The following is a 23858-nucleotide window of genomic DNA, read 5'->3' as shown; positions in this document are numbered from 1 at the left end:
TAGATGGAATTGAATTCAAATCCAGTCTCTAACACTTGTTGGTTTCATGTTTAGTGCGGATAATAATCCTACCTCAAAGTTTGTAATATAATAATAATACACCTGGTACAGTGCCTGACACATAGTAAGCACTCAGTACGTGATAGTTGTATTTTGAGATTAGGAAATAGGACATGAGAAAAAAGAAAAAGAAAAAACTACAGGACATGATCAGAGGTTCATGCCAGACAGCAGTGATTCTTCGTCTTTTGACCGGCATAGATGCTTTTTTATTTTAAAAAACTGTATTGAGATACAATTCATGTATCATCAATTCACCCATTGAAGTTTACAGTTCAATGCTTTTTAGTATATTCAGAGTTGTGCAACCATCACCACAATCTAATTTTAGAATATTTCAATCACCCTAAAAGAAATTCCATATTCAATAGCAGTCACTGTGCATTCTTCCCCACTGCTCCTCCACAGCCCCAGGCAGCTAGTAATCTGCTTTCAGTTTCTGTAGATTTGCTCTGAAGTACTTCAGAAAATCTGATGAAAGTAACTTCTATCCTGGGAATATGCAAAATTTTGTATGGAATTTCAAGGAAATTAGACCCCAGATTAAAATTTAAAAGGAATATCCAATGTCTACAAAGTTGGCAGTAGAGGAAGAAACTCCAGGTGGTGGTGGTGGTGGTGGTGGTGGTGGTGGGCAGCCAGCCCTTGCACCGTCATTCCTGTGTCTCTCTGCCTGACCTGGGATCTCCGTGCATATGCGCGTGCACACACACACACACACACACACACACACTCCTCCAAAGTTTCTACATATAATCTCTGCCTGTGACTGTCAGCCATGGAGGCTCCATCTCCTTTAACCTCACCATTTGTTCCCTCTGGGAGCAGCAGAAACCTAAGAGATTCTAGCCAACAATCAAAAGTAGTATCTCTGAAGATTGGTCCAAGATATTGAGATACTGGTTACTATTTATTCAGCGCTATTGTGTCTGAGCACTGTGCTTATAATTATCTCTTCTAATTTTTCAGTTTTAGGAATACCACCTGGACACGTTCTGTCTCAGTTCTCTGGTAGCTCCTGGTAAATAATATGATATCACCATGAAGAAAGCCTCTGCCAACAATCTTTGTTCAGTATTGTTGTCTCTAATCCACTTCACAGAAGCCAAGAACAGTTGGAGTACGAAGGGGGAAATTTTCTCTTCGATAGTAAAAAAAAAAAAAAAAAAAAAAAAAAGCAATGTTTGAGCTCCTCAGGTAGGAAAGTCTTTGCCCTCTCAATGCCTAAACTATCAGGTTAGAACTTCAAGAATGTATTGAGCTGGGCTCTTTTGGAATAACAAATGAAAATTTTGATTACAGAATATTTTCCTGGTTTAAATTTTAAACCTTATTACCACGTTAGTTGGGGAAGTTTTCTTGAAAATGGAAACTGGAGGCAACTTGAAAGCACACACAGACTTAATTACCTTTGTATTCTACAGGATCTGTCTTCCAATTCACCACCCCAACCTCATGCTTATTTGGCTACACTGAGATTTTTGTTTTTGCTTTTGCTTTTTGTCTTGGACTCTACAAGCTTCTTCCTACTTCATGTTCTCTTTCCTGCTGTTTCTTCTGCTTTTCCTTCAAATCTTTGCACGGCTGGATTCTTCTCATCATTCAGACCTCAGCTCAGAAGGCTTTCTGACCATACAATCCAAAAAGTCCCTCCCTCACATTACACTCTCATAATACTTATCACTCTTTGAAAATGATCTCGGTGATGCATTTATTTACTTGTTTACTCTTTGCTTTTTTCCACCAGCATGTAAACTCTATGAAAATGGGGGTCTTGACTGTTTTGTTCACCACAGAATCCACAGGGCTCAGAACAGCGCTTGACACAGGTGGAATGTTCAATAAATAACTGTTGAATTAAATATTTATTATCAGAATGAATAAATGATATTAAGTGTGAAATATATTTTCTACTTTCAAAAGTGTTTATACAGATGCATTTAGAACTTCATTGGATATATTTAAACCTAAAAGCTTGTTATTATTGTAATGTCTAAAATAAAATGTTTTAAAACAGGAATAAGATGAATAATAGCAGTTTCTTTTTTTCCCCCAAAGTTTTTCTTTTTGGTTTGACATAGCCAAAATTAAAGCTAAAAAGAAGGGGGCTACATTGAACACAAAATTAATTTTAAATGGATTCTAGACCTAAATGTAAAAGCTAAAGTTATTTAAAAATCTATAAGGCATTTAGAAGAACACATATAAGTAAATCTTAGTGATCTTGGGTTAGGCAAAGCCTTGTTAGAAATGACAACAAAAGTACAAGTGACAAGAAAAATAGAGAACCTGGACTTCATCAGAACAGACACCAAAGTTAAAGCTTTTATGCTGCAAAGGATACCACCAAGAAAGTAAAAGTCATCACACAGGATGGGATAAAATATTTGCTAATTATATAACTGATAAGGCACTTGAATCTAGAGTATATGAAGAATTCTTACAATTGAACAATAAAAAAATACACATAGCAAAGGATGTAAATAGACATTCTCCAAAGACAATATAAAAATGGCCAATAGCATGTATAAAGAGGCTTAACACCCTTGGCCATCAGGGAAATACAAATCAAAACTACAAGGTGATACCACTTCTCACCCACTAGGATGACTATATTAAAAAAGACAGACAATAAATAGTATTAGTGAGAATGTGAAGAAATTGGAACCCTCATGATTGTTGATGGGTTTGTAAAACAGCGTAGCCTCTCTGGAAAACAGTTTGGCTCCTCAAAATGTTAAACATAAAGTTACCATATGACCCAGCAATTCTATTCCTAGGTACATAGCCAAGAGAAATGAAAATATATGTATGTCCACACAAGCCCTTTGAACAAATATTCATAACAGCCAAAAAGCAGAAATAACCCAAATATTCATTAACTGGTGAATGCATAAATAAAAGGTAGTCTATCCATAAAAGGGAATACTGATACATGCTACAACAGAGATGCACCTAGAAAACATGCTGAATGAAAGAAGCCAGTCACAAAAGACCACATATCATATGATACCATTTATATGAAATGTCTAGAATAGGCAAATCTATGAGACAGAAAGTAGATAGTGGCTGCCTAGGACTGGGGTTGGAGAGAATGAGCAGTGACTGTTAATGGGTAGGTGTTTCTTTTGGGGGTGATAAAAATGTTCTAAAATTAGATTATGGTGATAGTTGTACAACTCTGTGAATACATTAAAAACCTTTGAATAGTACCTTTTAAGTGGGTGAATTACATGGCATGTGAATTATATCTCAATAAAGCTTTTGTTTTTTAAGAGTACAATGTCAGAGGAAAAGGTGGAGTTTCAAACCAAGAGGATCAACCTTCAAAGTAAGTTGGAGGTGGCAAAATAGAGTGTAATATTTCTATTTTTAGCTTTGATATTCTAACTTTAGCAAAAGTCTAGACTTGCAAGATTATTCTTAGCATTACATCCTCAGACATAGATTTTCCCTTTTCTTCACAAGAACCACTTTTATTACTTTTGTTTTAAAAATACATATTTAGAGCACACTAAAAATTAGTCTCTTATTTACATTTAGGTGGTGCCTGTTCTAGTCCAAAGTGTTATAACAGAATAATAGTTTTCTTTTGCTACAAGTGGTAGCAAAATAAGGATGAAGGATTTTGTTCCCTCTACCATGTTCCTCACAAGTATAACAGTTGGGTGCCCAGGCTGTGAGATCAGACAGCCTGGACTCTTTCAGGCAACGTGAGTTTGGGGGAGGCACTAAACCAGTTTCCCTATCTGTAACGGGGGTAGAGATTATGACACTACTCACTTCATAATGTTGTTCTGAGAATTAAAAGAAATAATTCATGTAAGATATCACAATATCAAGTGTATAGTAAACACTCAAATTATAGTTGTTGGTAATTATTATTATAATATAGCAACAGTTAGTAATAAGGGATTGAGATGATTAAGAAATGGGTAAAAACAAGTTGTAATGTGGTTGAGAACTGAGTATTAGCATCCTAAAAGCAAGTGAGGACTAGAAGGTGGTATCATATTCTGTTTTTCAGTTTTATTAACATTAGCTAACTATATTGGATATTTAATCAAGATGTTTGGATAGTTCTCAGCATTTACTGCGAGAAACTCTTTAGAGAACTTACTATAGATAAGGCTGTGAAGTTGCGTAAGTATTTTTCAGAGAACGATATGTGATTCAAGCACTGCTACAGGGAACTGATATTTTAGGCTACATTTCTAATCAGTGGTATCTTATAACTTGTCACTGTACAACTCATGCTTTTAATTTGAATAACAGTCTGCCAATAGGTCTCCTTTCCTCCTCCCTTGAGGTTTATTCAGCAATATATTTTCTGTTGAGAGTAGCAGGAATATTTAAATATTTTTAAAAACTATTTTAACTTCTCTGAAGAAAGGGAATATTAGTGAAAATAGTTACTTACAATAATTGATTTGCGATATAAAAGAATTACTATTTTGAACTTTAGTTGTGTACTTTAAAAATGGGCTTTAAAACTTTCTTGGATTAACCAAAATTCTAGGAGAGAAGGAAGTTGAAAGTGCTTACAACAGTTTTTTTCTGATCCCAAATGTTTATTCATATTTCCATGTTAAATTAATAGGTACGTTTTCTGGGAAGTATAAGTGAACCTCATAAACTCAGAGCCATACAATTCCCCTATATGTAGCTTATCTTTAAATATTTTTATTGTAATAATGCTTGGTGGCTATAAAAATCTATTTGGGGAAACCAGGGTTCTGTACATAGGATAAAAATGACTAAGTACAGGCCAGACTATGGTAGGAGTGGGCAAATTACTTAGTTTCTTTGTGCTTCATTTTTCTCACCTTAGAAAGGAAATAATACCTTTCTCATTGAGTTGATGTGAGGATTAAATGAAGTCACACATGTAAAGTGCACCAAATACATAGTAAAATATCATTTTAGCTCTTAATTTTGTTGTTGTGGCAATGGCCAGAAAGAGGTAAGCTGCAGATGTCTTTAAGATGCAACTGTTAACAACCCTTGGTAAAAAGAAAAGGCTTGTTAAAGCATGGGGATCTTCCAAATTGCACTTGAACTAGTATTTTCAAAGAAGTGTGAAGAGTATGGTCAAAACTCCTTTTTTTTTTTTTCTTGGTAGGAGCCACAAGAGCCAGAGCTTGTGGAAAGTGTTGAAGGGTGTATTCGAGACTGAAGTGTGTGTGTGGCACAGACTGAGGCAACAGAGAAATAGGTGACTTTGAGGAGTGGGGGCTGGATTTAGAAACAAGAAAACCACCAGGCTTGCTGCCACATGCCTGTAATATGACTTTTATTTTCCATTAAGGAATTGATTTAAAACCTACTCAGAAATTAATAATATCACATTCAGCTGGGTCACATACCCTGCCTGGCATCAACACTTAAATCTTATTAAATATTGGAAATTAACTAAGAATTGGCTGATTTCTATCAGAAGACAGAGTTTAAGAGTTGATGTCAACAGTCTCATAGTGGAATTAGAAGACTGGGTTAACTCCTGGCATTAGAATTTATATCGGTGTGAGTCTGATAACTCATTTCACCTCTGATAGTTTCATCATCAGTGAAAAGGAGAAAGTACCTATCTAACCAGTTGTTGAGATTAAGGTTATTTGTAGCACCTGAACGAGAGATTTATTTTTCTATTATACCTTGTGTTAACGTTAAAAGGTTTAAATTTATGATATATTTAAACACTGATATGCTTGAACATGCACTGACACTGTTACTTTAATAGTCGTTAATATTCTTAATATCAATGCTTTTAGTAAATTACAATGAATTCGCTGACATATTTTCCTTCTCTCATTGCACATTTCAGGCTCTAAAATGTTTTCTTGATCACATTTTACTAATATTTAATTCTTGGCTTGCCGGACACTATCGGACGATGGGATTGACTCTAGGAAGTGTTTCTAAAAACAGTGCTTTTCGAGGCTTGTGCAGCCTCTAGGAAGTGCTGCACGTCAGGAGTCAATAATAATTAAAGCATCCTTTGCAAAACGACGTTTCTCACCCAGGAAAGGCGCGCACGCTACTCCCAAGTGGTAGTTCAATTTGTCTTTTTGATTAATTCTGCTACCCAAGTTCACGTCCCTGTGAGAGGAAGCGTGTTCTGCTTCACATTATACAGAAAAGTCTCGATTCATTATTGGGGGTACAGGAGAGGCGACTCCGGCAACTGAGCAGCTACTAGGGACTTGAAACAGATAGGGTCCTGCCTGGGTGAGGCCAGTGCGGCACCTTAGCAACCCCCCGCCTTCCCCCAGCCCCGGAAGTTTGTGAGCCTCCAGTTGTGAGATCTGGGAGTCACCTTGACCCTCCCGGAGAGCTGGGGAAAGTTAGCCGTGGGCCGGAGGCGGGGTGAGTAAAACCAAAGACAGTACTTTCGGGAGCAAAATACGCGGTCACGTTCTCCTGCTTCCAGGATAGCTAAAGACCCAGAGAGTTTAAGGGTGGCGAGAGCAGGTGGCAGGACTCCGCCCACCACCCAGCTTCCCCCTCCCTCAGCTCGCACGCTTCACTCCCTCCGCGAGGCCCCGCCTCTTAGGCGCGCGCGAAGAGTTGTCTCGCCCTACACTCTGGGAATTGTAGTCCCGGTGCCGGGAACCTCCTCGGTAGGAGCAACTCTGGCCTACATACCCCATGGTGCCATGCGGCACCAGCCGCTCCCGGATGTGTGCCTGGCGCCGGAAGAGAAGACGGCCCCCCTCTCTCGGCCCGGCCATCTTGTGGGAAGAGCTGAAGCAGGCGCTCTTGGCTCGGCGCGGCCCGCTGCAATCCGTGGAGGAACGCGCCGCCGAGCCACCATCATGCCTGGGCATTTACAGGAAGGCTTCGGCTGCGTGGTCACCAACCGATTCGACCAGTTATTTGACGACGAATCGGACCCGTTCGAGGTGTTGAAGGCAGCAGAGAACAAGAAAAAAGAAGCCGGCGGGGGCGGCGTTGGGGGCCCTGGGGCCAAGAGCGCTGCTCAGGCCGCAGCTCAGACCAACTCCAATGCGGCAGGCAAACAGCTGCGTAAAGAATCTCAGAAAGATCGCAAGAACCCGTTGCCTCCCAACGTTGGCGTGGTTGACAAGAAAGAGGAGACGCAGCCGCCCGTAGCGCTTAAGAAAGAAGGTAAAATCTGTGGTAGAAGGTGAGGGAAACCCAGGGTGGAGGGAAGGAGCCGGGGGGACTTGCGGCTACTACTTGGTTCTCCAGCTCCGAGTGTCCACGGGAGGTTTTGCTGCCGTTTTCCTCACACGACAAAAGCCAGGTCCTGCGAGGGTGCTAGCTCCAAGTTCAAACCACCGCCTGCAAGGTTCCTGGAGCCCACCCCCTTCCCGCCCCAGGTTCTGAGCAGAGGAGCATGGTCCGGAGATTAGCTGCTCATCTGGCGTTCACGGGATCCTGGGAGGTTGTTGCCTTCCCGCCGGATTCCGCGGGTGAGCGCATGGACGGAGCTTACGGGGAAGCGTGGGGTCCCCAGCTTCTTCCTGCTCCGGAGCGCTACTTCAGAATGCTGCTTTGAGGTGCGGTTGTCTGTTTTAGGCTTCTTTCCTGCCATCTTGTCCCACGATGTCGGGGAGTACCCCAGTGAAAAGCTGGGTTCTCGGTTTATACCAAGTTCCTTCTGTGTTTGAGGCTTTCCAGTATTTTGGAATAAGTTGCTGTTTTAGGTGCCACATGTGCTTATCCCCCCCCCCCCCCCGCGTCACCCCCTCAACTGTTTTAAACTTCGTAACTTGTTAGAGTGCGCTAAGCTGTTGGGAAGGAGAGAGATTTGGCTGCCGTCGATTAAGCAGAGGCGGGAATTCTGAATGAGGATTGGTTGTTGCAGGAAATCCTGAGGATATCGTCCTCGTGTCACGATCTTTTCTCCCGACCCCCCCCCACCCCCCCCGCACTCCGCCCGAGCTTCTTGGTGAATTGAGTGCAGAGGCTGTCATGTTAGCCAAAGCAGAGCTCTTGAGTCCAGCTTTTCCTCCACATGTGCGTGAAGCATGGTCAGGATTTCATTGGTGGGTAATAGTTGCTTCCAGATCACTGTAAACTTCTCAGGATTGTCTTAAGCTTGATTTTTGCATTCTCACTCCTTGCAGGTTTATCTTTTGTGGTGAATGAAAAAGCAAAACAGTTGGGGATAAGAAAAACATACATGATCAATAACAAGTAGGTGTAGGACCAAAGCTCTGAATCTTTAAAGTTGCTTTTCTGTGTTTCAAGTTGAAATTACCCTTTACTGCCACGTGCTCCTGAAAGGAGTTGTTTCTCATTAGCATTCGTTGAATTAGTTAGCATTCAACTAATTCGAAAAATCAAATCATGTTAGATTTTGGTTTAGGGTCTTTTTTTTCAGTAAAACTTCTGTGAGGCTTGGAGTGAAGAACCAAGGTGGTGAATAAAGCAAAAGAATTCTCATACTAAAATTACAGGTTGGAAGAATTGGAAAGCATATATAGTCGCTTAAGCCAAATATGTATTCAGTCAGCTAAGCTTCACAGCAACCCGTACACAACTGAATAAATCATTTAATTTCTGCGTTAAGAAACACTGGCTTGTGTAATTATTTAAGCTGTGTTCAGCTTGACCTCTTTGATCACACTAATCCGAAGAAAGCACATGAAAAAATTGAGTCTGAAGTGTGAATCTAAAATAATACAAGATAGGTGTGTTCACCCATTTTGAATGTTCAAAACATGAAGCATGGTTTAAATCCCTCAGTTGTTTTGACCATAAAGCACATCTTTGAAATAAACTCTTATCTGGAAACTAGTATTTTAAGTTACAGCGGCAGGGAATTATTTCATAAATTTACAACCAGGACCACTTGCCATTCAGTAGTGTTTCCTTGGGAAATCTTCCATATTTCAACATTTTCCTTAAAGATCAATGTTTCAGAGCACCCTTAACCTTCAGTTGCATAAAACGTAAATTTGTAAATAAAGGGGAAATGTTGAATTAAAATACTCATGTTGAGATCCTACTGTCTGTCATTCAGTGTTTACAAAGTTGTTGCCCTGATCATGTGTTTTGTGCCTTTGCATATAGGTCCTGGCACAGTGCTAGACATAGCTTAGACATGTATTTAATGTTTTTAAGAAGTAGTTTTGTAGTTCATCTTTTGTCTATTTGAAGAACTTGAGAATTGACACCACAGAATATCATTGAGTGTAGACCAAGGTGTTTTTTAAAAAAATATTAAAAGCCTGGAATCTAGTTCAAGTTAAGTGAGCTTGCAAGTACAGAGAAATAAAAGAAGAGAACTTGCATTTTTAAATGTCAGTTATTGGGTGAATTTAGTAAGGTTTTTAGATTCTGTAAAGCGTATATTGAATATTGGGTGGGGAAGCAAGTCATTGTTCATTTGGGTGTGTTTGGCTTGGATATCATTATAAGGACTGGTTCTATAGCTCCGCCCTAATACACTGTACCTGTGACGAAATTTAAAAAGCCTTGGTGTAAGATCTAACAATTGTGGCCTATCTTGAGAGTTTATGGGGAATGGACTTTAACATTTTATTGAAGAGTTTGTTGATATTTACTGTTTGACTCCAGTTACGAGCACCTACCTGAATGACTAGGTGTGTCCTGGTGGTGGTCCACTTTCTTAGAAAGAACCAGAGTGAATCAGCTTAAGATCTTGTTATAAAAAACCAATTCGTCAGCTGCTTTTTGACTGTCAGAATTTGTGGTTTGGGAATTACAGCATACCTGAAATTTTACCATCGTGAATTTAACCATCAATCTACTTACCTTTAAGGCCACCAGTAATGCATATTGGTTGCCTTTGTGGGCTCCAGGAAAAAAAGTAATAAAGGAGGAATTCAGTAACTCCTTTAGCCATCACTTAATGTCACAAGTTTGTTTCCTAAATATTGCTTAAAAAGGGGTGTGTGTGGGGGGCGAGGTGGGGGGGAGGCAGGATTCTTTGGATACAAAGATACTTGTAAGAGCAAACCAAAATAAAAGCTCTCCATAATGATAAAATAACAAGTATATTCTAATGGTTGCATAATAATATATATTCTTTAAGTGAAGTGCGTGTGTATATATACTATATAGTATATACATATATACTATACATAAACAAATATGTATAGTATATATATATACATATACAAATAGAGGATGGTGGTGGTGCTTCTTGGTTAAATAGCTATTTCAAACTATGGCTATGTAATCCTAAATGTCATTATCTGGTAAATGCGTGGATTTGTTTGGCTATTTTTGAATGGCTACTGCTGTGTTGTCTTCTTTGGTATCTTGAAAGCCAAAATGTATCATTTGGGTACAATTTCTTTAAATTTAAGATTTTAAATTGATTGGCATCTCAAAAATTGGAGGAATTAATGGCTGACTACCCAGATGACTTCCAAGTCAGTTACAGAGGATGCTTTAGGGGGGACAATGACTTGGCAAACTAAATAGTAGTTTGAAACAAGTTTATTGTCTTTAAAATGGGAATTTCTCTAAAGTACTTTGTTACACTTCAGAGATATCCAGTGTTTGCCTTTTTCAACAGGAAGTACTAGTGAGTGGACTGAAAGAGTAGCAGCATTTCTTTTTTTTTTTTAACAGTCTAGGCCTACATTGTTTTGTGTTGCAAAAATAATTACCTTTTGCTGGTTATTTATCATTTTAGGAATAAGACGTGTTGGAAGAAGACCTGATCAACAACTTCAGGGTGATGGGAAAATAATTGATAGGAGACCAGAGAGGCGACCACCTCGTGAACGACGATTTGAAAAGCCACTTGAAGAAAAGGGTGAAGGAGGAGAATTTTCAGTTGATAGGCAAGGTTTTTTAAAATACTCTTCATGTTTTGTCAGTATCAGTTTTTCAAAGAAATGACTGAATGTGTGCATTGTTATACTTCAGACATTTTGGTAACAGTTTTTAGATTTCTTGTATTGAAACACTTCAGTTGAATTGATGAACAATTTCTTTTCCTTGCCTGTCCCCAGGTATTGAGTTAACAGGAAAGTCCTGTGGGGGTAATTGTTTATAGCAAAGCAGATTTCTCACACTATGCATGTTAGATGTGTTTATTTTAATTAAGTGTATCGATGAATAGCAATTTTACTGGATTATAATATGAAATGAATAACAATGAAAAAGTATATGCACTAGTAAGTTTTAAAGAATGTCAAAATAATTTTCTTATTTTGGGGGAGCTTCCTAATTTTGATTTCCTTTATTTGTTTAGAAATAGACTATTTTGAATTTTCTAAAACATATTTAACTGTTGGGTTATGAGCCAGTAAATATATTCCTGTTATTTTTGAGCCTTTGAATTTTGCTTGTTCTTTTTTCTGGAAACCTGGGGTGAATATAATAGTTTTTATTTGTTGCAGACCGATTATTGACCGGCCTATCCGAGGCCGTGGTGGTCTTGGAAGAGGTCGAGGAGGCCGTGGACGTGGAATGGGCCGAGGAGATGGATTTGATTCTCGTGGCAAACGTGAATTTGATAGGCATAGTGGAAGTGATAGATCGTAAGTCTTATTGGTTTTTATTATATTCTTGTATTTGAAACTACTTCTTTAATAAAACAAAATTTGAATTTCTAGAACTAAAGAGTATTATGTTAACTCAGTTTTGTTAGTTCTTTTTCACATTACAGTGGCCTGAAGCATGAGGACAAACGTGGAGGTAGCGGATCTCACAACTGGGGAACTGTCAAAGATGAATTAACGTTGGTATTCTGATTTTTAAAAATAACTAATTTTAATAAAATTGGTCCTATACCTTCATAGAGGTTCACCCATAGCTATTATTAACTTTTATTTGTCCCTGGGGCAAGAATTGATGTTCTCATTTCAGCTACTTCCTTAAAAGATAGTGTCTTGTTGGATATGTTTGGGTTATAATGTGTAAGTGACCAAAATTTCTCTATTTCAATATATGTGATAAGAGTTTTTCTTTTCATGTGGATATCTGAAACCCTAAATTGATTTTTTTGGATATTCTGATTTTCTGTGTCTTGAATAGTTCCTAGCTATTGAGCTTCTTCTGGTCATAAAAATTGGACAAGCCGGTGAAGCTTTGTTTTAGAACTAATTGTTCTGTCCTACTACAATATAGTACTTGAGCTATAACTTGGATCGGTATACATTTTTAAATTATTTTCTCTTTAAAGTATACTGGGGAGTAAATTTAGTAGGAAAAGACTTACAGAATGTAAAAATTTTAAAATATTTTTGTATAAAGAATCCTTTGGCTACATGTAAATGGACCTAGATGCCTTTCTTTTTCTTTCTTTCCTTAGAGAGTCCCCAAAATACATTCAGAAACAAATATCTTATAATTGCAGTGACTTGGAGCAATCAAATGTGACTGAGGAAACACCTGAAGGTGAAGAACATCCAGTTGCAGACACTGAAAATAAGTAAGTGGTTTTATGTGTAGTGGTATTTCTCCAGCATTGAAATCAGTTTGGAATTTACCAAGAAAATAACCTATAGGTGTAATGCTGGTAACTTGATGGCTTTGTAACGAGAGACTTTCATTATACCCCAGTCCTTCAAAGAGTATCAGTTTAGAGGAGTGTTTTACGAAGATACATATTGGGTTCTAATGGTTTGAAAAATAGAAATGGTTGTTTCTATGTGAAATTATCATTGTCTTAAAAATACAAGGAAAATAGTAAAACCATAAGGAAAATAGTAAAACCTGTTAGCCCTAGGCACAAAAATTAACTATCTTAATCTGAGAATAGAGAATAGGAATAGGGTAATGCTTTTTATCTAACTACCTTACTTGGTAGATAGACGTAATGGTAATGATATGTAAGTAATGAACAATTCAAGTGATAACTGTCTGAAGACATCGAATAGGTGGGAACCGGAATCTGAAACGGGGGATTTATAAAAATTAGACCAAATGGTTGAAGTAAGAGAAGTTGTAATATTTAGACCTCATAGCTGACAGTACTTGAGACTCTCTAACTATACAAATTTTATTCTGAGACAGTTTAAAACTATAAAACTTGACCATTTTAAAATTTGTTCCTCTATCTCTTTGAAATTTTTTCCCATCAGCGTAGAATTTGGAACATAGCATTATTGGCTTGTTTTAAGATGTATGAGTTGTGCAAGAGCCAGAATATTAGTTCACTAGTTTTCTTAATCTTTTTAATTTTCTGAGTTTTTAGGTAGAAGACTTGAAATTTTTGTTTATTCGGGGGGGGGGAGTTTTAAAGATTCAAGTTATGCTGGTAGAAATAATTTAATTCCTTCCTCTAGTTTCCATGAACCCAAGCAGAAGTTATATAGCAGTCATTTCTTACGGTATTGTTGTTTAAATTCTTCCATTATAGATTATTTAGGTTAGTAATTCTTAACCAGGACATACTCAGATCAATCGGGGATGCTTTTCTAAATTTTCCTTCTTCTCCAGGAAGAATTGCTCTTACAGTTAACCACTATTAATGATTGGAGTATCATATTCCATAGAATAAGGAATAACAGATTTGCTGTTGGAGAGAATAGATAAAAATACATGGTGTTAAGTGATGTGTTGAACTTGGGGAAATATAAATTTGTTTATATGAAATTGTGTGGAATCATAATTTTGTGTGGTAAGCAATGAAATTGTGATGGGTGAGTTAAATGAACCTTATATAACATCAACGACTTCACAATCCTCAACATAACTATTGTTCTTTTAATAAAGAGTCCAGGTTTAAATCGGCTTAAGAGTGATTTGCAAAGATTATAAATGTCATATATTGATAGGGTATCAGAAGCAAATCCTTAACTCAGGATCCAGGAATGAAATTGAGGGTATTTGATCTAAAGAAGGTCGTGATGACATGAGAGCAGTCTCCAGTTTGCTCCAGAGTAGGGGAGAATCTGAACTTAATATTATATCTTGCAATGGAGGTATAAAATTAAGAAGCACAGCTTGGCTGGCTGACTTTGACTCCCCTATATAGTTTCCAGAGCTTCTGTTTTGTCTCATTTGATGCTTACAAGAACCCATGAAGAAGGTAGGTGTCATGATGTGATGAAGTGTGCTGAGTTCTGTTCTTGGCTGTGTCACAACTTAAGTAACTGGGACCTTTTTTCTTAGTTTCTCATCTGTAAACTAATACAGTTGAACTTGATAGCCAAGATATCATCAATGTAAATTTGGTCTAGGAAGTTTTAAGATTGGATTTGTCAAACAGTAAAGATTAATGGAAGAGAGGGGATATTTGAGCTCTAAGGCTAACTGAATCACCTGCTATCTTTGGAAAGAAGCAGAGCTCCCAAAATAGCAAACACCTTGTTTGGTGACAATTGGAAATTGAGATTAAACTAAAATAATGGATTCCTAGGCCTGTGCTTTTCTTTCTGCAAAAGGGAAAATGATAATGTATAATAGTTGTAACCTTGAATAAAAATCTTGTAAAAAAAGAAAAAAGTAGTTATAACCTGAGAAGTATTTGGAAATAACTAGTATTAAATACTGAAACCTATGTGTTTTGTGGAGAGTTTCATTACTATTGAAACCTCAGTCTTCTGTCTGTACATACAAGTTAGTTTGAAAGTTGGAGTACATAGAGTTTAGGATTTGTAGAAACTTGGTTTTTAAAGTTTGTTTTGTTTTGCTTTTAGTATTACTCAAATAAAGGATAGAGAAACAATTCTTTTATATTCTAGAATGTGAAACTTGGTTTCATGGGCATTATAGATGATTACCTTCATAGATGTTATGAGTTATGTATTGTGGGAAATTACAGAAATTAGAAATGTTTCAAGAGAGAAGCTAAGCCAGAGTTTATTCACATAAGGGTACAGTTTTAAAACAAAGGTGTGTGGTTTTTAAGAAATTAGTATTTTAGGTTTCGTAAAGCCAATTCCAGCTTGTATTACTGATAGATGATCATTTAAAAATTTATGAAGATGAATTATATTTTTCTCAGGTATCCATATTTCCACTAATTTAACAAGCATTGAATTCCTGGTCTCTACCAAATTACATGTTAGCTGTTGGGTTACAAAGAAAACTATGATCCTCCCATCCTTGGATAATCTCTAAAATATTACCAACCAGCCAAGATTAACTCCCTTAACTTAGAAGCAATGTAGGTTTTATCAGACATCTATCAGCAGTAAAATTGAAACATCTTTTCACAGGGAGAATGAAGTTGAAGAAGTAAAGGAAGAGGGTCCAAAAGAAATGACTTTGGATGAATGGAAGGCTATTCAGAATAAGGACCGAGCAAAAGTAGAATTTAATATCCGAAAACCAAATGAAGGTGCTGATGGGCAATGGAAGAAGGGATTTGTTCTTCATAAGTCAAAGAGTGAAGAGGTAAAATTAACTTCTGTGGTGTTTGAAAATGTTCACATGTGTTTTGCATTGTATTTATAATTTTGGTTTAAAATTTCATGTGGGATAATCTTTATAAAGAAGAAAAGCTTTACATAGGATTGTTTGGGGCAGATAAATTGCTCAGAAAGGAAAATAAGCTGCACTATTATATACCAAGAAATTTAGTCCTTCAATCAGTTCATAATTATTTATAATATGGTAGTCTTCCCCTCACCAAAAGCTGTTAGTTAATATTGTATCATATTAGTGTTTTAGAAATATGGTAGGTCTTTTCAAAGTTGTGATAATATTTTTTTAAATTTTGCCTAACTGGTGATCATGCAAGGACATGTGTTAAGTTGAAAGGTTGGCATTTTCATGTGGCTTAGCCTAAAATAAAATGAGTGGCTTCGTTCAGTATTCAGTTTTTGAAACTGCCTGTGCTGTAAATAATGGTCAGGACTCTTCAGTAGATGGCAGTGAGGAGTGAGATAAGACCAGATAATTAATTTACAGTTTTTCTTTACTTATGAAACACGGAAAGTAATAAAAATACTTGAGAAAGGTAGGTTTGTGGCTTTTGATTTTGGTGGCTTCTATTTAAGTCTTGGGGCACAATCCCAGTGCTCTATCTTCTTAGGGCTTGGGTAAGTATGAGATATTAATCATGAAGTAAAGTTGAATTAAAATGTTATGAAGGCAATCTGTAATACAAAGATTCAATAGGGTCTTACTACATTTTAATTTTCTAAACAAAATAGCTGTGAAAAAAAACTTTGAAACATTTTGAAATTAAACTGAGATTGAAGAGACTTAAATACTTTTCTGGGATTAGAGATGATTTTTTTAAACATTGACTCTTAAAATAGTAAAAGTGAGGACATTTTAAGTGTCAAGGCCTGTAAAAAAACATTTTGCTTCATTAGAACACTTTTGGTTATTTTTTCACAGTTTTTGCAGATAAAGTTGTTTTGTGTATCTGGGTAAAACAATAGGATTCCTGATTAAAGAACCTTGGAAGTTCACTTGGAGAGATTGTTTATTTGAACTAATTATTAAATTTGTTACGTTAATATGAAAAAGATTTATTAGGCACATTTGAGACAATTATTTGTAACTTTTTTGGGGTCCTGACAGAACTTTTCTCCAGAAAAAGATATATGTATAAAATTCTGATACAGTTTTAGGTGATTCATTAATATCCTGAAGCCTCTTCATGGATTTTATAAAAATTGGGTAAGGTATTCCAGTTTTAAGTATTATTTTATAGTGAGCTTTTCAGAAATAATCATTATATGAGGTGATGTATGTGATTAGAAATTTTTGAAAATTATGAAATGTGAAATTGGTTATGAATAACTTTGAAACCAGGACATTTTCATTATTAAGCCATTTATATATGTTTGGTCCCGTAGAGTGCCTTTGTGATGTGGGTACTTGTCTAGATCTGGCCTCTGGCCTTATTGGCAAGTATGGCTTTTGTACTTGTATATATGTAAGTCTTCAAGTTAGTTATATACAGTATTTTAACTGCTGGTCCTTTTTTACATACCTTCAGCCTCACAACATGTATGAAGTAGGGAAAAGAAACTTTTTAGAAACGGAGATCTGATTTATGGTGTTATTGACAGCTGAGACCAGAGATCTTATTTCCTGATGATCATTCACTGCTTTAGAAAAAGAATTTTTTGCCAGTTTATCCAACTAGTTACCTTAAAGGTTAGAGATGTGCCTTGAATATCCAGACCTCCTTTTTATTAATGTAGTAACACCTTTGAGGTGTTTCAGTAGTATATCAGCTTACACCTTTTTGCTTTTGTGCTCTAGAGACTTATAAACACTTCTAATTAATAAATGGTGATCATTGTTTTGCAAACATTTGAAAATAAAACAATTAGTATATATAATTGACTTTAATTTGCTAGTGGTTTTGTGGATTGACATTTATGTTTAGGCTTCTTTAAAAAGTTAATATTTAAAAAAGGACTTTCTATTGCCTGGTAAGGCACTAGGGGATGTGTTTAATTCAGATATTAGATGATTAAAGGGATGAAAACATGGATACAAATAGAAGATTTACTTGTGCTTTACAGGGTAGTTATTAACAGTTGAAATATTACAAACTATTTAGAAAGAACAAAATATTTCATTCCTTCACAAAAGAGGGTTATACATGTATTTAGAAAAATTAAACTGTATGTACTTTACAGTAGTATTAGGAAAGTTTCCAACTCGAAGATTAAAACTCACTCATCCCAAACATACAAGAAGAAATCATGAGTTAAGCAGAGTAAAATTCTCTGGCTTTTTTTGCAGTCTGGGTCATGAGGCATATACATAAATGCAAAGTAGGGATTGATTTCATGAACGTGACGGCTTCATTTTTAAGATGATTACTATAAGGCATGATTTTATTTGTGTGCAGCTTTTCAAGGTTCCCTTAGGTAAAGTTCTTTTGCATTTGAAACTATAGCGCTCCAGTTTATATGGAAGAACATACTTGTATATGAATAGAGAAACATTTTGAGAAGTCTACACAATTGCTTTTCCCAAGTCATGGTTGGAAGAGTATAGAGCATGTTTTCTTTATAACTTATAAAGAAATTCAGTATTACCAACATTAGAAACCTTACATGCCATTTGTCCATGTCCTTATTGGGTTCCTTTATGAGGAATCCTAATCTGAAGGACATATCTTAAATGGACTTATCCATACTTCCCGTTAGGAGAATATGAAAGAAAATGAAAGGAATTCTTCCCTTAAGATCATTATAGCTGATCCCAAAGCTTGCTTGTTATCTGTAGTGGTGGTGATAGATTTGTTCACACAAAGTACAGATGTGGTCTTTTTAGAACTCATTTACAAATTTGCAACATTACTTTCCTATTAATCACTCAGTGGCCTTCATAAATTTTTAGGCTCATGCTGAAGATTCGGTTATGGATCATCATTTCCGGAAGCCAGCAAATGATATAACGTCTCAGCTGGAGATCAATTTTGGAGACCTTGGCCGCCCAGGACGTGGTGGCAGGGGAGGACGAGGTGGCCGTGGGCGTGGTGGCCGTCCAAACCGTGGCAGCAGGACTGACAAGGTAATCGTAAGACTTGTTGTTTTATGTAACTTGAAGATCTCATTTGGTAAATCACTGCTCAAGGTCCTTTTGGGGACATAAGTAGAAGAAGAAAAAGGTAGACATGTCTTCAAGAAACTGCATTTTCGGTTATATTTTGTCTAAAGCACTTAAATGACTGAGGAGTGTTGCCAGTAGTTAAATTACCACCCTTTATTGAGTACTTCTTAGGTGCTGGTCATGGTGTGGTGGTAGGCATTTTATGTATTATGTCATTTAATTGTTACTATGTTGACATCCACCATTTTACAGAAGAGGGAATTCAGGTATAGGGAACCAAGTTAACTCTTGGGTTTTGCCAAAGGTCTACCTGAAATGCCAACTACTTCCTTTGCCTTGACTCTTCATTGCTTTTAGTTCTCAGCTTAACCTTTGAGTTCATTATATAATCGTGTGAGACTCACTAAATGATTGTCTAGTAAACAACTTTTTTTCTTAATTTTTTACTAGACTTCCGTGAGAGCTGGAATTCATTTTTGTCCTAGTTTTTATAGTCGCCCATGCGTTGTATAGCGTGCAACACAAAACCAGTTCTTATGAAATATTTTGATAGAAGCTCTAGTAATTGATAGTTTTGAATGCTGATCTGTTTGACGCCCAAGTCCATGTTTTTAATGTGTAGATATTATTAAAGTATTATAATTAACCTTTGGGTTGGTTCATTGTCTCTTATGGTCTATCTAGGATACAACCATAATGTCCTTGAATTCTCAACACCCGATAACACAAATTGGGGACCCATCTGCTAGAGTCTCAGTATTACAGATTTTATGGTCACTAGTAACAGTGTGATTTGTTTCTGTGTCTTCCTCTGGTGTCACGTGTTTTTAAAGGCCAGTGTTGTATACGTGGACCCTTTTTATATTTTCGTTGTTGTTATTTCTACTTTGTAAATGGCATTTGGCAGTTGTCTCTTTCTATAATAAGATTGATAAATGTGTTGCTTAAATCATAATCGGTTTTTTAGCCTGCTTTCAAATTGATGCCATTCTTACTTAGCAAATGGGGAAATAAAGGGACACTTAAAGGAAAAATCCACATATCCCATATGAATCTACTTGTATGCTTTATTAGAAAAAAATAACTTGTGCTGATACTAGGGTATTTTCCTAGATCTTGATAGAAATTCAGGACAAGGATCATTGCAAGTTTTTGTAGTCCTATTCTGATCCATAATTTTGCCTTGAACTAAAAGCTTTGACACACTTTACTATTTTTAATAACTTCAAGATTTTTTAGAGTTCTGTGTCTAAATGTAGACACTGGCAGTTTATCTTCAAAATTTGAGAATTAATTTTGGTTTGTTTCTTTTTCAGTCAAGCGCTTCTGCTCCTGATGTAGATGACCCAGAGGCATTCCCAGCTCTGGCTTAACTGGATGCCATAAAACAACCCTGGTTCCTTTGTGGACCCTCCTCTCTGAGGTTTTGCATGCTTAAGGATCCCAAACGACTAAGAAATTAAAAAAAAAAAAAAGACTGTCATTCATACCTTTCACACCTACAGACTGAATTTTATCTGTTTTGAAAATGAACTTCTCTAGCTACACAGAAGTAACAATATGGTAGTCAGTTTTGTATTTAGAAATGTATTGGTAGCAGGGATGTTTTCATAATTTTCAGAGATTATGCATTCTTCATGAATATTTTGTATTGCTGCTTGCAAACATGCATTTCCAAACTTGAAATATAGGTGTGAACAGTGTGTACCAGTTTAAAGCTTTCACTTCATTTGTGTTTTTTAATTAAGGATTTAGATGTTCCCCCAATTACCGACCGGTTTTAAATACTGGACATATCAGTTTTAATACCTGCTTTGCATTTTCACACATGGTCAACTGGGACATGTAAACGTTGTCAAATTTTATGCTGTGTGGAATACTAACTACTTTGTGTATTTTAACTTAGTTTTAATATTCTCATTTCTGGGAAAAAATCTTTTCACTTCTCATGATAGTTATATGCTAAATCTTTATATACAGAAATACCAGACTTGAAAAAATTCAAAGCACATTGGTTTATTAACCCTTGCTCCTGCATGGTTCATTAGGTTCCAATTATAATTGATTCCCAATTTCAAAATGTGTGACTTTCCCACTTTAAAAACCAAATTAGACACCTTACTGGTGAAAGTTGTTTAAGCTACTTATTGTTGATAGACACATCCTATTAGGTGAAGTAGTTTTATGGGTGTTGGGCTTTTCCTACTCCAATAGAGTGGGTGGAACAAAGTTGATTTGGCTAATGCATAATGAAATTTCAACTGTATGGCAAGTTGGTATGATTTGTGTGTGTGAAAGGTCCCAGATCAAAATTGTACACCCATAATCGACAACCCTTTAACCCTTCCTTGTTCTAAAGAAACCAAAGGGCACTGGTTAGTATGGTAAGATGGGGGAGTATATTAATCTTTGGAATTTGGAAAGCAGACAGCTTTACTCAATAAGGTTAAAACAGCAGCACCATCCATAAAATATAAACCAAAAAATCCTGTTCTTGAATTTCCTATATTGCTATTAATTTTGGTCTTGAGTTGATAGATACTGTTCCACAGAAGGTGGTAAGTATCATTTACCTCTTCTCCATTAGAAAATTAGGTTAATATGGATTCCTGAACTGGAGCATCACCACTTAGTAAAACATGGAGAGAATGATCAATAAACAGGTTTTCTACGATCCTTTTTTTAAGTCTTCTGACACATTGTTAAAGCAGGAAAGGAATTTTATTTATAGTTTTAAAAACTTTTTTTGTCGCTCATTAATTTTCAGTAATTTTCTACCAACGTATGGTAATGTCCAGTTTTTAAAATATTGAAGATCTTAAATCATAAAATGTCTGCTGTTTAGCTGATTATTTCTACCTTACACTTCTAAGAGAGAAGTTGCACAGTACGAAAGTTAATTCATTTGGGTTACTAGTTACCTACCAGTTTGACATCTTAGGAAGGAGGTAATTGGTTTTTAATGATGGATAAACTTGTGCTGATGGTTTGGATCTTATGCTGAGTGTGTTCTGGTGCTAATGTCTAATACAGTTTTATATTTACAAACATACCTTCTACCCAGAGGCAAGTATTAATTTAGTCCATATGGACTATTGACCCCTCGAGATTGCAGCGTACGTACTCCTAAGTGTGTTTAGACTTGAGAGTATCTTAACTCAGTTCTGGACATGTAATATGTTTATAAACCTCTTGGTTTCTAGCAACATACAGAAATCACCTGTTATTAAAAACTTCAAGTTCTACTCTGTCAGCCATTGCTGACATTCTGTCACTAGAGAATACACGGCAATATAATGTTGCGAGCTTTCAAGGTAGCCTGAACTTTAAAAACTTGGTCCATTAGTTGTATCTGGTGGATGTAATTTGCCTCCTAGTTCACTCTGTGTCAAGAGCTAAAACTGTGAACCTAACTTTCTTTTATTGGTGGGTAATAAAGATTTTATTTTCATGCTCACTTCTTAAAAGTCATAAAAAATCAAATAGGAGCCCATTTATCGTCATGTGTTTTCTGACCTGTTTGTGCATCCCTAAGATAATGCTCATGTTTTGTCCCCTATGCTTAGATTTTGTTTATGTGGGGTTTTTTGTTAAACCAGGCTGTCTAATGACATTTGGGAGGGATACTTGTTTTAAAGAGTACCATAAATAGGTGAATTCTTATAAAATTAATTTCGAGGACTGACCAAACAATTGGCATTACTCTTAGCAGATCACGTATTTAAGAGTGAAGGTTAATCATACTGAATGCCACTTTTTGGAGGGGCCACTTTTTCTTTCATACTCTAAAGAAAACGTAATTGATAGAGATCCCTAAATTGTAATGGTGGCTAATTTAATGCTGTAGTGAACTTTTACCTTGATGCTTTTAAATGGGAATTATGCTAGAGTTGATATTTCTTAAGATATTTTCAGCTTGTATTGAAATGATTGGGATATGGTTTCTTTTTTAGTTAAATACTATTTTGAGACATGTGGAGTTAAAAATGTATCACTAGGTACTTACTATACATCTAGTTACTTAGTTTTATTTTAAACGTGGAAGCAGAACACCTCTCTCCAGGGTTGTAAATATATTTGAGACTTATTTTTTGCTATGGGTTTGGAGGGAGTATATTACGTACTCATTCTGATTGTGTTATTTTTTTGCTAGAGATGATTGCACTGACATAGAAAAATGCTATACTATTAGAAAATTGCATACAAAGTCTATTGTATGTTGGATTTTAAAAAAGATCTTTAAGAGCACACACACGAGTTGATTATTCAGTTTCTTTTTATGTATGTTTGATTTACTTTCTCAAATTAGGTCATATTTGACCATTGTAAAGGTTGGTGGTTATTTTATCAGTTCATCCTGTGTTTTAGCATCAAATAGATAATATTGCCTGATTTGTTCAGTCATCATTTAACCAATAGTTACTGGGAGCCTGTTACATTCTAAGCACTGTGCTAGGTAGGAGAAATACTAAGATGCATGAGATGGGCCTTCCTTTCAAGTAGATCATTGTCTAATGATCATAAAACCAAATGATTATACAACATGAGGTTAGGAATGGAGATGAACACAAAATTTAAAAGAAACTTAACGGAGAAATGTGAAGGTGGTAGAACCTGAAAGATTTTGACTTTAACGTAAGATTGTATCAGGTTCTTAATGGACATCTATCCCGACATTGAAGTTATTGGCATAACATTTTACACCTCTCAGGTGCACGCAGTTCTACTTTCTAAAGAAAGTAAATCAGTGCTTAGAAAATAGATTCTAATCCAAACATTTGTAATGCTACTGAAATTAACATGTAAACAACTTTAGTGTCTGAACACTTATAAACCAGATCATCTCCACTAGTAACAAGGCAATAAAATCTCTAATCAAACTTTCAGACCTTGTACTGGTAGTGAAAAAATTTAAGTTTGCAGAATTGTCGGGTTTTATCATTGAGATGTATATTAAGTGTCAGCTTTCAGAAATTTGGGTTCAATATTTTCTCAGCCTGGGTTTGTTTCACTCGGACAAGTTCTCTCAACTTGATCTTTATTTTGAGGTTAGAAAAATAATGGAGTTTATATGATAAGCATTTGAAAGAAGTCTGTTCAGGCTGTGAAGGGATTCACTAAATCAAAGAATATAGCTAAAGAAAGGTAACTTAACGAGGATAAGAAGCTTAATCAGAAAATATTAGGATATAAAGATAAATTATTAAAGCCATCAAGATTGTGGCTACAGAGGAAATAACATTGGAAATGAGTGTCATTTAAATAAGTTCTATATTTAAGCCAGGGGCCAGCAAGCTTCAGCCTGTGGTGGCTTTTGTACGGTCTCTGAGTTAAGGAGTGGCCTTTACATTTTTAAAAGGTGAAAATATTCT

General features: G+C 36.2%; 1 protein-coding gene across 4 annotated transcripts; it reads left to right on the top strand.

Annotated features, from left to right (window-relative positions):
• Positions 1-6763: 6763 nt before the first annotated feature.
• SERBP1 (SERPINE1 mRNA binding protein 1) lies at positions 6764-21943 on the top strand. Of its 4 annotated transcripts, none has more exons than XM_019732282.3 (8): positions 6764-7188; positions 10697-10847; positions 11409-11549; positions 11678-11749; positions 12368-12442; positions 15177-15354; positions 18274-18447; positions 19803-21943. In XM_019732282.3, the coding sequence occupies exons 1-8, from the start codon at positions 6876-6878 to the stop codon at positions 19857-19859; spliced, it is 1161 nt and encodes a 386-aa protein (XP_019587841.1). In that variant the 5' UTR covers positions 6764-6875; the 3' UTR covers positions 19860-21943. The 4 variants fall into 4 exon arrangements, with proteins under 4 accessions (XP_019587841.1, XP_019587815.1, XP_019587823.1 ...); XM_019732256.3 differs by having other exon boundaries at positions 11660-11749; positions 12323-12442; XM_019732264.3 differs by having other exon boundaries at positions 6767-7188; positions 12323-12442.
• The last annotated feature ends 1915 nt before the right edge of the window (positions 21944-23858 follow it).

Source organism: Rhinolophus sinicus, chromosome 14 (genome assembly GCF_057876585.1).
Source record: "Rhinolophus sinicus isolate RSI-liver-muscle chromosome 14, RSI-T2T, whole genome shotgun sequence".
In the NCBI taxonomy this organism is placed as follows: Eukaryota; Metazoa; Chordata; class Mammalia; order Chiroptera; family Rhinolophidae; genus Rhinolophus; species Rhinolophus sinicus.
The sequence above is the reverse complement of the archived record's forward strand: the minus strand, read 5'-3'. Positions and strand labels throughout refer to the sequence as shown.